This window comes from Ricinus communis, chromosome 5 (assembly GCF_019578655.1).
Source record: "Ricinus communis isolate WT05 ecotype wild-type chromosome 5, ASM1957865v1, whole genome shotgun sequence".
Classification (NCBI taxonomy): Eukaryota; Viridiplantae; Streptophyta; class Magnoliopsida; order Malpighiales; family Euphorbiaceae; genus Ricinus; species Ricinus communis.
The window spans coordinates 22,334,138-22,349,005 of NC_063260.1; the positions used below are offsets into that span (position 1 = coordinate 22,334,138).

Here is a 14,868-nt window from a genome sequence, read left to right on the forward strand (position 1 = left end):
ATCAAATATATCTCTAAACTATGTTTAAACAATTGAGTGCAAGTTGAGTTGCAGCTTAATACCATTATCGTAAGAGGTTCAATCCCATATGAATGTAAAATTCGTATTAAACAAAAATAAAACAATTGAAAATAATGGAAATAAATAAAAAATTGTCATTTAACTGATTAGACCGAATTTTTCCTTTTATTGTTACTCAAACAAAAAAAAAAAAAACTCTGGTTTGAAGCAGAAGAAAAACAAAAGAAAATATCTCTCCTCCTGTTCCAACAAGAAGAAGAAAAAGCTTTTAAAAAGGTTCGTCCTTTTCTTTTCTTTCTCTAAAAAACCCAAACAAACAAACACATTAGCATGCGCCCGTTCGCTTTCACTATTCTCTTACATGTTTCTTCCTTCTGTAGTATCACCAACTCAAATTTCAGGGTGTTCTTCAAGGTTTTTAACTCCAAGTTAGTTATCCAAGGCTTTCCAATCTTTTTTGGTATTGGAGCTTTTTTTATCTAGTCAAGCACTGCTCTTTTTTTATGGTATTATTGGGTGTAATGGTGTTTCTTTTTTGTGTGATAATGATCATCTAATCTTTGTTTTGTTTTGTTTTGCTTTGCTTTGCTTTGCTTTTTTGGTTCAAATTACTGCTTCTGCTTTCCCATTGATTTTTTATTATTAGTTTTAGTTATCTCTCTGGTATCTATTCGAGCTTATCCTATAAGTTTTGCTATGTTCATGTTCTGCAGCTTCTTAAATATCTGAACTTTAATATTTTGGGATGCTGTTTTTGGTTTATATCAAGATAGCTGGACTTGGGAACTGATTCCGTTACGAAAGTTTTGACAATCACCATTACTATCTACCTTTGGTTTCTACCTTTGCAGTTTTTTTCTTTTTTTTTTTTCTTTTCCTTTGTGGTCTTATGGGATTTGATTTTGGCTTATTACGTGCCCGAATTCTAGTCAGGTGTTAACTCGTTTTACCATCAATAGTGGTCATATCACTACAGAATATATAGAGCTGATTACTGACCTAGAGCTGTGTCAAATCCCAGAACATTGGAGCTCTATTTGAATTATGGGAGATTACTGATCTAGAGCTGATTATCCTTAAAGGTTGATTGGCAAGACAGCCTACTGTTTGAATGATGTGCTTGTTTGATATTTGATTTACTTGGGGCCTTAGTTTAACTGATCAAGAGCCTCTATCTTGTTTATTTAGATTCTATTCTTCTGGGATTTGACACAGCATTATTTAGCCTAAATATTTTTTTCCAGCACTTCTTAGAATTACAAACCTGTGGATAGTGTGTTTTAATATTCCCAGTGTCTCAATGTTATCGCTATGGACGACATTAACAGATAGCCTTCTTTTATACAGTAACTGATCATCTTTAAACTCGAGTGCATATTAGATGACTTAATTCTTTCTTGTTTGAGCAGGATTGTGCTTTTGGTTTATATTTGCATGCTTTCACTAATATTTATTTAGTTTTGCTGTTGTCTATCTGTTCTGCATTCATGTTTAGCAGGTGAAGAAAGTTGATTTATTGCATCTGCATCCAAAAGAGAGACCTGGATAACAGACTGCAGATATGTCTTGGTTGGAAAGTATATACAGCATATTTGAAGATAAAGTTGAAGCTATGCGCTTAGAGGTGGATGGTATCATGTGGCAGCAGCAGGTAGTCTTTTAATTTGATGAAAAATGTCTTGTCATTTACATGTTTCTGCCCAGTTGTTGAATATTTGAGCTTGGTTTATATTTTTGACTTACTGGCCAATTTTTTGACTGAATTCTTTCTTGAGGAATTAAATGTTTTTGATCCATGAAGTGGAAATTAAATCCTAGTATGTGTAAAATAATTTGTGCAAACTAGCAACAATGACTCAATGAAGACAACATACTTATCCTGCAACCCTGCATGATTTTGTTGAGACAGTGAATCTTCAAATTCTCAATCTATTTTCTTGTGCGACTGTGCTAATGTTGCGTGTTTAATAGTTGTTGCTTCAGTAGTAGCATATGTTTATTCCTGCTACTACTGATTTCTATCTCATAAAAGTTTGATTGCTTTATTGGACAGGACGGATTTGAATATGTGGGAAACAGGTTGCAAATGGTTGGTACCAGTGTCAAGCAATTTTGCTCAGATTTTGTGCAAGAGGTTCTTCCTCAATGTTCTGAGAATTCAGCGGAAGCTTTTGAATCTTCTTTAGGTCAAAATACTGATGGGGCCAATATATTGCCAAAGGAATGCATCGAGGAAGGCCAGTTGGAGAAAGAACCTTGCAATGCGAATCTGTTGCACCAGTCATTGCCTAAGGATCCTGAAAAAGGTGCTTGTTATTTTTGTGTGCAAGATATTGTAGACCTTAACAATTGGATTGAGGATCCTTATGAAGAAAGGCTAATTCAGCTTGAGATGTCTGATAGTGTCACTTCAGACAAGAAAAATTTAAGCTCGTCAGTATTGTCCACAACCTTGGATGACCTACTAGCCAGTAGCTACTATGAGGAAAATCGACTTCAGGTTGAGATGTCCAATTGTGTCACTTCAGACAAGGAAGATACAAGTTTTTCAGTATTGTCTCCAACTTCAAGTGACCCACTAGAGAGTAGCTTTTGCCCAAAAATGGTCCCTTCAGGTTTTCCATCTTCAGATTCTGTTAGCTCTTTTCACTCCTTTGAAAGTGATGTTTTGGATTTTGAAGATATTTCTAGTGGTGCTCCAGTTGAATCAATTGGTAAGTATTTCAGCTTTTTGACGTGTCCTTACTCTATATTGATTCTGTATCAATGCTGCATGAGTTTGAGGTGTAGATGATGATTTAGAACCTTGCTTTAAATAGCTTAATGCTCTTGGCTGCTGAGTCTTGAATAGTGTATTCCAGTTGACATGTAGGAAGTAGGAACTTGACTAGCTTTCTTATCATTTGGAGCACAAATTCAAAATGACACTTGTTTTCCATCTGTCATTTTTTGAAATTCATTATCTAATGGAAGAGAGGGCTTCAGACAGGGGGAGGGTGATATTCTGATTTTAAGAAACTTAAAATAGTAAAGGAAAGTCCCAAGAGCTGAGCTGATGCTAAGAAGGAAAACACCCTCTATTTAGATGTTTCACTAATTTCTTTCTTTCCTACTTTGTGCATTTAGATCGACCCTTGTGATAGAAGAAGGTAGCAATAGTAATAAAAATTAATTTTGGGTGCTACATTGTTACAGGAAAATCAGACAACAGTATTGATGATATTACCTATGTGGGGTCATTTCATAAGATAGAGCTTGATGAAAGTTGCGTTATCGTAGAGAGTAGCGAGTCTTCTTATGATTTTCATGAAGCAGCAACATTCAGGTCTTACAAGGTATGACTCTCTACAGGCTTGAAAAGAGCTGTTCTGTTTCAATGAGGTTGGAAAATTCTAGACTTGATGCTTCTTCTTTCTTTAATTTAGGAAAAACTCAATGCTTCCTCTGGAAAAGAGGGGGCAGCAAAGCAGGATGATGATACTCGTCCAGATTCTGAATCCTCTCAGCAGGAAAAGGAAGGTCCTGTGTCATCAAGTGCAACGGCATCAGATGATGAATTATGCGAATGTGATTGGGAGATTGTCTAGTTAAATTATGGGGCTGCAAATATTCAGCAATTCAATTGCAAGTATGCAAATAAAAAGGATAAAATATTTTGTTGACATTGCTTATGAATGTACTTGTAGAGAGACACTGAGCTACAGAATGCTCTTCGGAGGTGCTGTACTCAAGCAGAGGCAGGAAATAAATTATTTTCAAATATTTTCTTATGTTTTTTTTTTTTTTTTTTGGGTGTGCTATTCATTTATATTTTTGGAATTACAACTCCCTTTATTTGAAGGAAATATCATTCAACATATATTGATGATTTTCAGCTGAAATTGGAGTTGAGCTTTGTCAATGAATAATAACTTTAAATTAAAAATTTCTCTGACGAAGATAGCTGCTTGTTTCGTCAATGTAAAATAATTTAATACTTGAAAAAACTAAATTAAAAAAGTGAATTTTTGATTTGAGATTTCCTTGGAAAAATATAGTAGGATAAAGTAAATATCATATGACTATATAATAGAAAGTTTATTTGAATTTAAATTTAGGAAATTCCAGTTCAAAAAAATAAATGATATCCCGTACCACACGGCGAGGGTTGTATTGTGCACAACTTTAATAAGCCAAGGGAGCCGTAGTGGTAGTCGAGAGAAATCGCGGGAATATGGCTAAGCCATCTATGGGGCCTCCAATAATTAAAGGAAATCCAAGTACTCCCTTTTTATTCCCTTCCTTTTCAAAATCCAAATCTAAACGACTTGTCCCCATGGCAACTGCTTCGGCTTCCAGCCCCAGGCCCAATCAGCCTTCTCTTCTCGTCTTCTCAGGTCAATTTAGTTTTTCGATCTTGAACAATTCCTAACTCGCCTTGTTTAATTTGATTAGTGGTAACTTCAGGTGGTACTGCATTTAATGGAGTTGTGGAAGAGCTTAAGAAATTAACCACACGTGTTGCTCATGTTCTCCCTGTTTCTGATGATGGAGGCAGTACTGCTGAGATTGTTCGTGTTCTTGGTATTATTTCATTTACAGTAACATCATAAGTAAATTTAGAGTTACATTTTGGGGATAATAATGATATTGATTAGTTACCGGCTAAATTTTTTAGTTTTGTTTTTAAGGTGGTCCTGCCGTTGGAGACATAAGGTCTAGATGTTTAAGATTGTCTGACCAAAGTACTTGTGAGGCTCTTGCTGTTCGAACGTTGCTTGGTCACCGTTTACCTCTTGATGCTCCTCTTGCCAAATTAGAATGGTAAATTGTCCTACCATGCCGTAATTGTATTTATTTCGCTTGACTACAATCTGAAGTACATGTTCTGTCGTTGTGACTTATCTTGTGCATGTATGTAAAATTTCACATAAGATATCATGAAATTTGGAATCCATTCCATTTTACATTTTCATTACACATTCATTGTCATATTATTAATCAGTTACCTTGTTATTGGATTTTGATTTTGATAGCTAAATGATCTGTTGCCTAAAGTGTTGTTCCGTTTTCTTTTTTCTTTTGGTTACAGATATCCTGAATATTGCTCATTTACTTGCTAGGTATAACTATAGTATGCTCAGTTGAGAATTTGACAGGTATGACATTGTGGAAGGAGAACACCCTTTATGGACTGGTGTATCAAGACCGTACAGAGAAACAATTCAAGCTTTTCTCGTTTATTTCCAAAATGAGGTACTCTATTACTGATTGTTCATCATCTTTGTTTTTCTAGTATGCGATATACTGTTTGGTTGCCTTATCTTTTTGGCTATTGAAGAACTTTAAATTCTTGCTTTTATGATTTGAACCTTAGCCAGGAGGGGATATTTTTAATATTTTTTAGATTATTCATTGCATCATTAATTAATTTTGTAATTTACTTGTTAAGCAATTTTGTATTCTACATGTTGCCCATTATATTCTATCATTTTAAGCCAATTATAGATAATATGTTGTTAGGTTGACAAGAGCTGGTGCTTGAAGTATGAACTGGTTACTACATTGTGAAGGGTCTTATACAAAGTGTAATAGCTTTTTGAAATGCTGAATTTTAATTTAATAATTTACTTGTGTTTCCTTCCTCATCCTACTAAAATAGAGCTCATTGACGTGATACTCAGTGCGGAATTAATACAATGTTTTATGAATGCAGATCCTCCGTCGGCACAATGAATCATTTTGCTTTAGTAATGGCAGGTAAAGGGAAGATCTTAGAAAGTCCATGGACCTGGATAACAAAGATATCCATTAAATATTGAATTCCTCCTCTTCAATGATTATCAGGGCTCTACTGACATTCATCATTTCTTTGCAGCATAGGGAATTTTTTTTTTGCAGGAGCACGGATATTTTTTCAGTCTTTAGATGCTGCAATATTTTTGTTTTCACGTGTTTCAGATATTCCCACAGAAAGTTTGGTCCTCCCCGTGATCTCAACAAACGACAGGCTTACATTAGGATGTGAATTATGGGTATTACTGCCAATTTACATTTCATTCAGTATATTTATGATCTGTTCAGCAAATGTTTTTGTTTCTGCAATATGCATTCCGCATCACCCCCCACCCCCCTGCACAACTATTTCACCTTTTCTTTTTCATTTCTTTTGCAATATACTTGTAGGACGGGACCATTATACGAGGTCAGAATGAAATTTCTCATCCAACCGGTGGTATCATGCAACCAGTCAATAAGGTATTCCAGGATAGGTGCTTTGGTTAGAGGTCTTAATTTTACTAGTTTCCATTTAGTATTTCTGTATCATATATTTGTTGTCAGTTTACCAGACAAAGTCTCTCACTTATCACTCAATCTTATTGAAGAAAGTTTTATGGTAGGGATGTTCTTCAGTTCCAGCACTTCCTTCAAGAATAAAGAGGGTGTTCTACATGTCAAGCGAGGGTGGAAATTTGCTTCATGAGGTGAATGTTACATATTTTTGTTCCCTTATTCTACGTTAATTTGCCATTTGCTGCTTGTTCTTTTTCATGTCTTCTGATGATATGTTATGCCAGTGAGCCAAACTTTGTGTACTTAATTCATATTGCTAGAGCCCGAAATAAATTGTCTATAAGAGATATCATCTAACCGCCTGCAATGGGTTTATATACAGTCATTATATGGACATGTCAAATCTGAACCTTGGTTTTCTTCCTCTATGTGTTTATACCAGTATACGCTTTCTCTATTAAAGTTTAGGCATGCCAAATGGAACACCAGTTTGTCTTCCTCACATCTGTTTGATATTCTGCTTTATATTAATTTCATTAGATTCTTTTTTCTGTGCTGGATAGTCTGCTTTAAACTAACTTCATTAGATATGTTTTTCTTTTGGAACTGGACAGTCAATACTCTTTTTCATTGGATCTGTGTGGTACTCTGCTTTATACTCCCTTTACTAAATCTTTTTTTTCTTCCTCACGTGTGGATGTTGGTGTATTATTATGAGATTTTATTCTATTTTATTTTATATGGAAAAATTTACTTCTGTTTTGTTAATATATTTACTGATATCCAAGTTTGGCTTGGATGTTCTAACCATTCTTGTTTTTCTCCTATAAGGAAAAGTTCTAATCCTTTCTAAGCATTCTTGTTTTTCTACTATAAGGAAAAGTTCATTGCCATGAATGAATTTGTCCCCAAATTACTCCTTGTTTTAAGTGGCATTGATTGTGTCTCCACTTTGAACTTTATTTTCTTACCAAGAAATGGGGAAAGTGAAACAATTTTGGACTGTCTCTCATGTTTTTACATTCAAGTGATGCAGTGGAAAATATTTTCAGTTCTTAATGTTTGTTGTTCTGATATTCAGAACTTACAATAGTTCCATTTTTCTGATTGATCAGGTCTTTCCCCTCGTTAACTCAGCTGTACTGGATCAATTGAGTAATGTGGATTGCATTGTCTATGCTATGGGGTCTCTCTTTACTTCAGTTTGTCCATCGCTGGTAATGGCCTTGACTCTTGACCATCTATGAGCATACTGCTTCCACCATCTTTATACACCATGCTATATATCCTTTATCCATCAAATCCATCCTGGATTTGATATTTTAGGAATGGCTTTATTGTCAGTTTAAATATATGTTTTCCAGTCCAATCCTGTATGTATCAAATCCACGCTGGATTTGATATTTTAGGAATGGCTTTATTGTTGGTTTAAGCATATGTGTTCCACTCCAATGAACCTCATTTTTTCTGAAGGGGCAGTTGTCTGGGCTGTAAGGAGGGCCCCTTTTCTTCTCATAAAAAAGGATCTTTTTTAATACTTTATATTTAGAAAAAGAATGATCAGTAAGTTAGGCTTAGCTGTATATGCAATTATGTAACCCCAAAATTGTGGCAGGTTAACATCTCTTTACAAGTTCGTTTCTGCTGTCTCAGACTGTTATTCTGAAATATGTAACCAATCACATATAATGCTGTAAGAAAAATTACAATTAATATGCAGCCTCTATTTGCATTGACAGGTTTGGTAGGCTTTGTAATTTGAAGTTTATTTGCTACGACCTTGCTTCAGTCAATATCTCTCTGTCTCAAAAGTTAACTAGGTCGTTCTTGGGAAACTTTACAGTCATCAGAGGGTCGGAAGGGAAATGTTGTTTGGAAATGTTATTTTCTTTTTTTATAACTACTATTAACTGTGAAATATTTAGGTGTTACGTAGCATTGGAGAAATCATCTCTTCAAGAACCTGTCCCAAGGTACCTCTTCTTAAAGTTATGAGTACTATAATCGATGCAAGAGGACAGTTTCTTGCTAGTTTATTTGCATGTAACCTCACAGAACCTGAGAAGGGTCGTGCAATAATGCTATTGGAATTTAGTGTTTAGTATGCAGTTTTAGGATTTAGCAGACATCTACTCCATTGATTTAGCTTTCTCCAATATTAGGTACTTTTGCTGAACGGGACCCGTGATCGAGAAACAAGTGACTTCTCTGCTTCTTGCTTTGTAACTGCCATTACAGATGCCTTAAATAGAAAGTATGGAGATCCCCATAATTGTCTAGAAAACTCTGTAAGTGGTTAATAGAGATACAGTTTAAAATGCCCATGCTCTATGAAAGTTATGAGCGTAATACATTCTCCTGTTAACTATGTTTAGAGCATAATCTATCAACTACTAATTTGGTTCTATTGAAATGGATTATCTTTAATATTTTTTAAGGATTAATCACCACAAAATATCTTGAATTTTTCCTCAATTTGCTATTTTAGCCTTTACTTTGAACTTAGCTGATTGTAGCCTATGCTTTTTTCATTTATCACAATTGTGGTCTTCTAACCTAAATGTATTTAATTACTTCAAAATAGAGAAATTAAAAACATATACTAGTAAAATTAGCTCTGCAAACAGTTTTGATAGCAAATGACAAGCAAAAATAACAGAAGGAAACATGTTATTATTGCAGCTGACGTTTGATGTTCTTATGCAGCCAAGCCAGTATATTAATACACTTCTAGTGCCCAAAGAAGGTGAGATTCCCATAGATGCTCACTGCTTGGCGACCCAAGGAATCTTTAATGTGGTATGGTTTCTATCGAAATTTCTTTGAACTGTAACATATAGCTTGCAGGTTACAGAGCAAATACTGTTATATTTTATTTCTTTGAAGTATGCAATTTTTTTGAACGAAGAAATAACAACTTTGACCCATGCAGTTATAATTACTTCTAGTGGTAACTACTGAAGTTTTTATCCAGAAGTTGGGACACCATGATAAAGTCAATACTTAGAAAAGTAATAATTTCCACATAATTAGCTCTGGATGTCCTCATTACCTTTTCTCAATTTTTAAAATTTCTAGATTTTTATTTTATAATATAAAGTATATTGTTACTAATGTTGCTTGTGATGAAGGTATAATTTGCATGGCTATGATTTTTTTGCTTTCTGTTCAGAATTTGCTTGAGTTATTTATTTACCTCGGTGGTAAGATGCTTTATCTGTCTATCACTTAGAAACATGTGGTTCTTGCAGATCTTTGTTGACTCTATTCGTGATCCCAAAGTTGGTGTAATATTTAACCCAAATTCATTGATAAATGCACTGGCGAATGTGGTTGCCAAATACATGAGCACAAATGATATTATGGAGGGTTAACCAAAACTTGAGAGGCCAAATGATATTTGGCATAAATATTCATGTCGATAGGAAATCATTATGTTGGATTTTTCTCCCAAGGTAACAGTTCAAGCAAGAAAGATACCAGCTGCACATCATTGTGGAATTATGTGCTAGTTTTGCACTCCTCATTGAATGTGCAATTTCTTGTTACTCTGAAATATTTGAAACTATTGTGTGATTTGCAGATGGATATTTTGCTCCTTCCCGTCTCAACGCTGATGTTCTTGGATTCAAGGATATACCTTAACTGAATTACCTCGCAGCTAGCTTATTGGGATTCCAAGGAAATTTCACACAGGCTGTAATCAAATCCTGTACAAATGACCATTCGTTCTGATTTGGTTCTAAGATCAAACAAGAAAAAGGTGTCAAATTCATATCTGAAAATTGTAAAGGATGATTTCTTTTACTTCGTATTGAACAAAAGTTGGATATTAGTCTTGTATGCCAACAACCTATATAGCATGGTTGGCGGTGTAGAAGTGCTGTTATCACGTGCAAACTTATACCTGTTGACTGTACTTTCATGTTTTCTCTCAGTTGCTCGAATTTCTCCTGCTTTCTCTGGGGGGAATCAATGTATCAGTCCCTCGACCCTAACAAACCAAAAGAAGACAACTTAACGATTAGGTAAATGAACTCGCAAGAAATTAAGCTTCTTATAACAATCCAAAAGCTACATAATTTTGAATGTGAGGTAGATGCACAACTTGCCTGATTCACCAGGTAATTGGCTTTTATAATTCAAGATTTACAAGATCACAATGGGAATGCAATTTGAAAGAAATCTCCCAGGAGTCCGATTCTTCTTCTATAAATACCTATTAGAATTCTGCAAGGAAGCACGTACTCTTCCCCTTCTGCAATAACCATCTTGGACAGATTTTACACCTAGCAGAATGGCTACTGTTCCTGAAAACAAACTGTTTTTTGTGGCAGTGTAGGTGGTGGGCCTCTGGGCATCTCAAGCCTGGTCTCGGTTGCTGTATGATGCAACCATCAATGAGAGGCATGAGATGTGGATGGCTAAATATGGACGAGTGTATAAAGACAGGGCAGAGAAGGAGGAACGCTTTAAGATATTCAAGGAGAATGTGGAGTTTATTGAATCTTTTAACAAGGCCGGGAATAAGGCTTACAAGCTAAGCATCAATGAGTTTGCAGATCTAACTAACGAAGAGTTCAGAACCTCCCGAAATGGATACAAAAGGTTTTCCAATCCCGTTTCCCCTAAAACATCATCATTTAAGTATGAAAATGTCACTGCAGTATCTACCTCCATAGATTGGAGAAAGAATGGAGCTGTCACCCCCATCAAAGACCAAGGCCAATGTGTTAAGTCACATTAGCCAATTCAATATTATTTGGTCTAAAATCGGTACTTAATAAACTATACGTAAACTTTGGTTTCTTAATATATAAGTATAATACACAAATGCAGGATGTTGCTGGGCATTTTCTGCTGTGGCAGCAATGGAAGGGATCACAAAACTCTCAACAGGAAATTTGATCTCTCTCTCAGAGCAAGAGCTAGTTGATTGTGACACAAATGATGAGGATCAAGGTTGCGAAGGCGGTCTAATGGATGATGCTTTTGAATTCATCAAACAAAATGGAGGACTTGCTACTAAAGCCGATTACCCTTACTAAGGAACTGATGGCACTTGCAACACCAAGAAGGCAGCTAATCCTGTAGCCAAGATAACTGGCCACGAGGATGTGCCTGCTAACAGCGAGGACTCCCTATTAAAGGCAGTATCCAACCAACCAGTTTCAGTTGCCATTGATGCGAGTGGGTCTGCATTCCAATTCTACTCAGGTGGGATCTTTATAGGAGATTGCGGAACCGAACTAGACCATGGTGCTACTGCAGTTGGATATGGAAAGAGTGATGATGGTACAAAATACTGGTTAGTCAAGAATTCATGGGCAACTGTTGAGATTTTGTTTCTAGAAGAGTTGTTAGGGCTATTAGGATATGATAAGTATTTATCTTTTAAATTTAAAATCTAGCTATTAAGAAGTTGTTATTTAGTTTCTATCAAAGTCTTACATATGGGTATAAATATAAGGCTGATGTATCTCTTATTTGATATTAGAATACAATAATGAAAACCTAATTCTTAGGTTATCTCTTTCAAGTTGGTATCAAAGCCGACCAAAAAAAAAAAAACCTTGAAACACTTAAAACAACATGAGTGGTAGAGATGGTGAACCATCTGGATCGAAACCTATTATCATTCAATCTGAAGGAGCAATCAATGCAGGAATTACGCTTACAGAATCGAATTATTGACGTCTAGTCCCAACTAATGGAAATGCATATTGCTGAAAGAGAAAAGCTTTCCTATATTCGGGGAAAAACAAACCACCTACTGAATCAGAGGATGGATATGAAAAGTGGTATACTGAAAATAAAAAGGTGAAGAGATGACTACTAATATCTATGAGTCCAGAGATCATGAAGCGATATTTAAGCTTATCTACTGCCCATGAAATCTGGACTGCTTTATCAAAAGCTTTTTATGATGGCAGTGATGAGTTGCAGCTTTTCGTCTTAAACCAGAAAGCCTTTGCAGCCAAATAGAATGGAAGATCTCTCTCTGAATATTATGGAGAACTAACTGCAATTTTTCAGGAATTGGATCACAAAGACAAAGTGGTCATGAAGGATCCTGATGATATGGTTGCATACCAAAAATCTATTGAACGACTACGGGTGCATATATTTTTAGCTGGACTAGATGATCATTTTGAGCAGGTTCATGGAGAAACCCTACATCAGGAGTCTACTTCAGGCCTAGAAGAAAGATATGCCCTAATTCGACAAGAGGAGAACCGCCATGTAATATTAAAAGGAGACTATGGAGACTCTGATGCTACTGCTATGATGATTCGCAACAAGTCAAAGACATCTATTGGTATTGGAAAGTCTACACAAAAATGTACTCATTGTGATAAGTCAGGCCACATCAAAGATTGTTGCTTTGAGCTTGTAGGTTATCCAGATTGGTGGGATCAGAATCGATGATCACAAAGAAGGAAAGCTAAGAATTCCCTGATTTCTGCTATTGCTGAAACCAAAACAAGTGTGGACAATGTTGAATCAACTTCAACATTAGTAGCAACCACAAGCAAGGAAGGTAAGGTGTTTAATGTTTCTACATCTGTTTGTGATAGTATATGGATAATTGATTCTGGTGCTTCAAATCATATGACCTTTGATTTTGGACAGGTTAAGAAACTTAGACCATCCTTACAAAAATCTGTTTCGGTAGCAAATGGTAATGAGGTTCCAATTATTGGAGAGGGTTCTATTACTGCCACCAATTCTTTAAATTTAGACTCAGTTTTAATTGTTCTATCATTAAATTACAGTCTTTTATCTGTTTCCCAAATAACATCAGCTTTGTCTTGTGTTGTTATTTTTTGGCCTAATTTCTGTTGTTTTAAGGATATTCAAACGAAGCAGACGATTGGTGTAACACCCGGAATTTTTATATATTTAATAATGAGTTTTTATTTAAGTTAATTTTAGCCTCATTATTATTGGGTTTAATTTAAAATGATTATATTTTGGTTATTCAAATTTTTCCAAATGCATATTTATATAAGTAAAATTATATATTGGAAAATTATGGTAGAATTGTAAAGGATGTGTTTATAAAAGAATTTTGGAAAAATTGATTATTTAATTTAATTGTGTGTTAGGACTAAATTGGAAATTTATTTTGGAATAAGGATTGAAAGTATAATTTTATTTTTATGGGGTTTTAATGGAAATTTGTGAGTTTGGTATTTTCGTAAATAAATATGTCGGTCAGGGGTATTTTTGTAATTGTGTATTTTCAGTAATTCTAATTTGGCCCAAATTAAATAGTTAAGGGCTTAATTGATAGGCTAAAAAGAAGTTTGGGGGTCAAATTTAAATTCTGCAGGATGAAATTGTAAGTAATTAAGGAAGTTGAGGGACCAAATTGTAATAAGGAAAAGTTCGGGGGCCTAATGTCGATATTGAAAGAAAAAGAAGTCGGGGAAGAAGAAAGGAGGAGAGAGAGAGAGAGTGCGGCGTCGGGAAGAGAGAGAAGGGGAAGTTGCAGGCGTCGGCGGCGACCGTCGAAGGCGTGGAGCGTTGGCCGACGGAGCGGCGTGCGCTGGCGAGCGCAGCGGCGATGGCAGCAGCAGCTCCAGCGGCGGCGGGAATCGCGCGTGTGGCAGCAGCTTCCAGGCGTGTTTCCGGCGTTGTTGGCGGCCGAGTTGGGTGGCGATCGGCTCCTCTCGACGAGAGCTTTCTTTTGGTAGCAGCGGCGACGCCAGTGGTGGCCGAAAACGGAAGATCCGGTGGAGAGAGAAAATGGTGGCAGCCGGCGTTTTTCAGCTTTTCCGGCGAGATCCGGCGGAGGAGGGACGATCGGAGGATGTATCCCGACTCTCCTCAGCTCAAGCTTCGCGATGGCACCGGTTTCGTGGCGATCGGGCTTCGTTTGTGAATCGACGGTCGAGATCGTCCGCAAATTTCTCCGGATGGTCGGGTGTCAGATCGGAAAATCGAAAGCGGGGATCGTCATCAGCGCGTCGTTGTGAGTCCGATGGTGTGTTCGGATCGTCGATCGGACTCCGGCAGTCGACCAAAGCGAGCGTCTTGGTAATTTTCTTTAGCCCGTCATTTTTTAGAAATTCTTAGTTTAATTGTGTCTTTTGGTTTATATTGTGTATTTGATGGTATTTGTGGGTCAAAAATAATTGTCTGTCAGTTGCCTGCCTTGTGTTTTGTGCTGTGTGGCGGAGTCGGGAAATAGTGAAGTTTGGGGACCCGACTCCGTTGTTTTAATTGTAAGTATTTGGAGTGTTTTTCGGCAGTCCTGGACCCGTTTTTACGGGGGTAATGTTCGTGTTGTAGGGGAGGTTCTGCCGAATTTTCGGTAGTTCCGAGTCGAGATTCTTAGAGCGGTCGATCCTAGGAATCTAGACCTAGGATCTATTGTAATTGTTTCATCGTTTTGATAAATTGTTTTCCGTGATTAGATGATCATCTGGCTCGCTTCCTACCGAGACACCTGGTACGAGCTAGGAGGTCGCCCTAATTCGTGAGTTAAAGTCATATATCGTTTACGCACGTGTCATGCATAAAATTTGATTTGCTCGAGAATATTTATTTGCAATTTCAATTTTCATT

The 14,868-nt window shown here is 36.4% G+C and overlaps 2 protein-coding genes and 1 pseudogene across 17 annotated transcripts; all 3 read left to right on the forward strand.

Annotated features, from left to right (window-relative positions):
• Positions 1 to 15: 15 nt before the first annotated feature.
• On the forward strand, positions 16 to 3,783 carry LOC8259222. 7 transcript variants are annotated; one of them, XM_048374347.1, is made up of 5 exons: positions 16 to 297; positions 1,520 to 1,672; positions 2,075 to 2,735; positions 3,217 to 3,356; positions 3,447 to 3,783. In XM_048374347.1, the coding sequence occupies exons 2-5, from the start codon at positions 1,583 to 1,585 to the stop codon at positions 3,606 to 3,608; spliced, it is 1,053 nt and encodes a 350-aa protein (XP_048230304.1). In that variant the 5' UTR covers positions 16 to 297; positions 1,520 to 1,582; the 3' UTR covers positions 3,609 to 3,783. The 7 variants fall into 7 exon arrangements, with proteins under 7 accessions (XP_048230304.1, XP_015576874.2, XP_015576878.2 ...); XM_015721388.3 differs by lacking the exon at positions 16 to 297 and adding an exon at positions 304 to 449; XM_015721392.3 differs by lacking the exon at positions 16 to 297 and adding an exon at positions 310 to 527.
• Positions 3,784 to 4,128: 345 nt separating this feature from the next.
• On the forward strand, positions 4,129 to 10,769 carry LOC8259221 (uncharacterized protein YNL011C). Of its 10 annotated transcripts, XM_048374340.1 has the most exons (15): positions 4,132 to 4,397; positions 4,456 to 4,584; positions 4,692 to 4,824; positions 5,160 to 5,256; positions 5,717 to 5,760; positions 5,879 to 6,035; positions 6,187 to 6,258; positions 6,402 to 6,485; positions 7,410 to 7,511; positions 8,220 to 8,267; positions 8,457 to 8,582; positions 9,001 to 9,093; positions 9,878 to 10,057; positions 10,233 to 10,322; positions 10,632 to 10,769. In XM_048374340.1, exons 1-13 carry the CDS (start codon positions 4,235 to 4,237, stop codon positions 9,941 to 9,943), a joined length of 1,314 nt encoding a protein of 437 aa, XP_048230297.1. In that variant the 5' UTR covers positions 4,132 to 4,234; the 3' UTR covers positions 9,944 to 10,057; positions 10,233 to 10,322; positions 10,632 to 10,769. The 10 variants fall into 10 exon arrangements, with proteins under 10 accessions (XP_048230301.1, XP_048230302.1, XP_048230297.1 ...); XM_048374341.1 differs by lacking the exons at positions 9,878 to 10,057; positions 10,233 to 10,322; positions 10,632 to 10,769 and adding exons at positions 9,227 to 9,305; positions 9,546 to 9,669; XM_048374336.1 differs by lacking the exons at positions 10,233 to 10,322; positions 10,632 to 10,769 and adding an exon at positions 9,546 to 9,749 and having other exon boundaries at positions 4,136 to 4,397; positions 9,878 to 10,231.
• On the forward strand, positions 10,592 to 11,705 carry LOC8259220 (annotated as a pseudogene).
• The last annotated feature ends 3,163 nt before the right edge of the window (positions 11,706 to 14,868 follow it).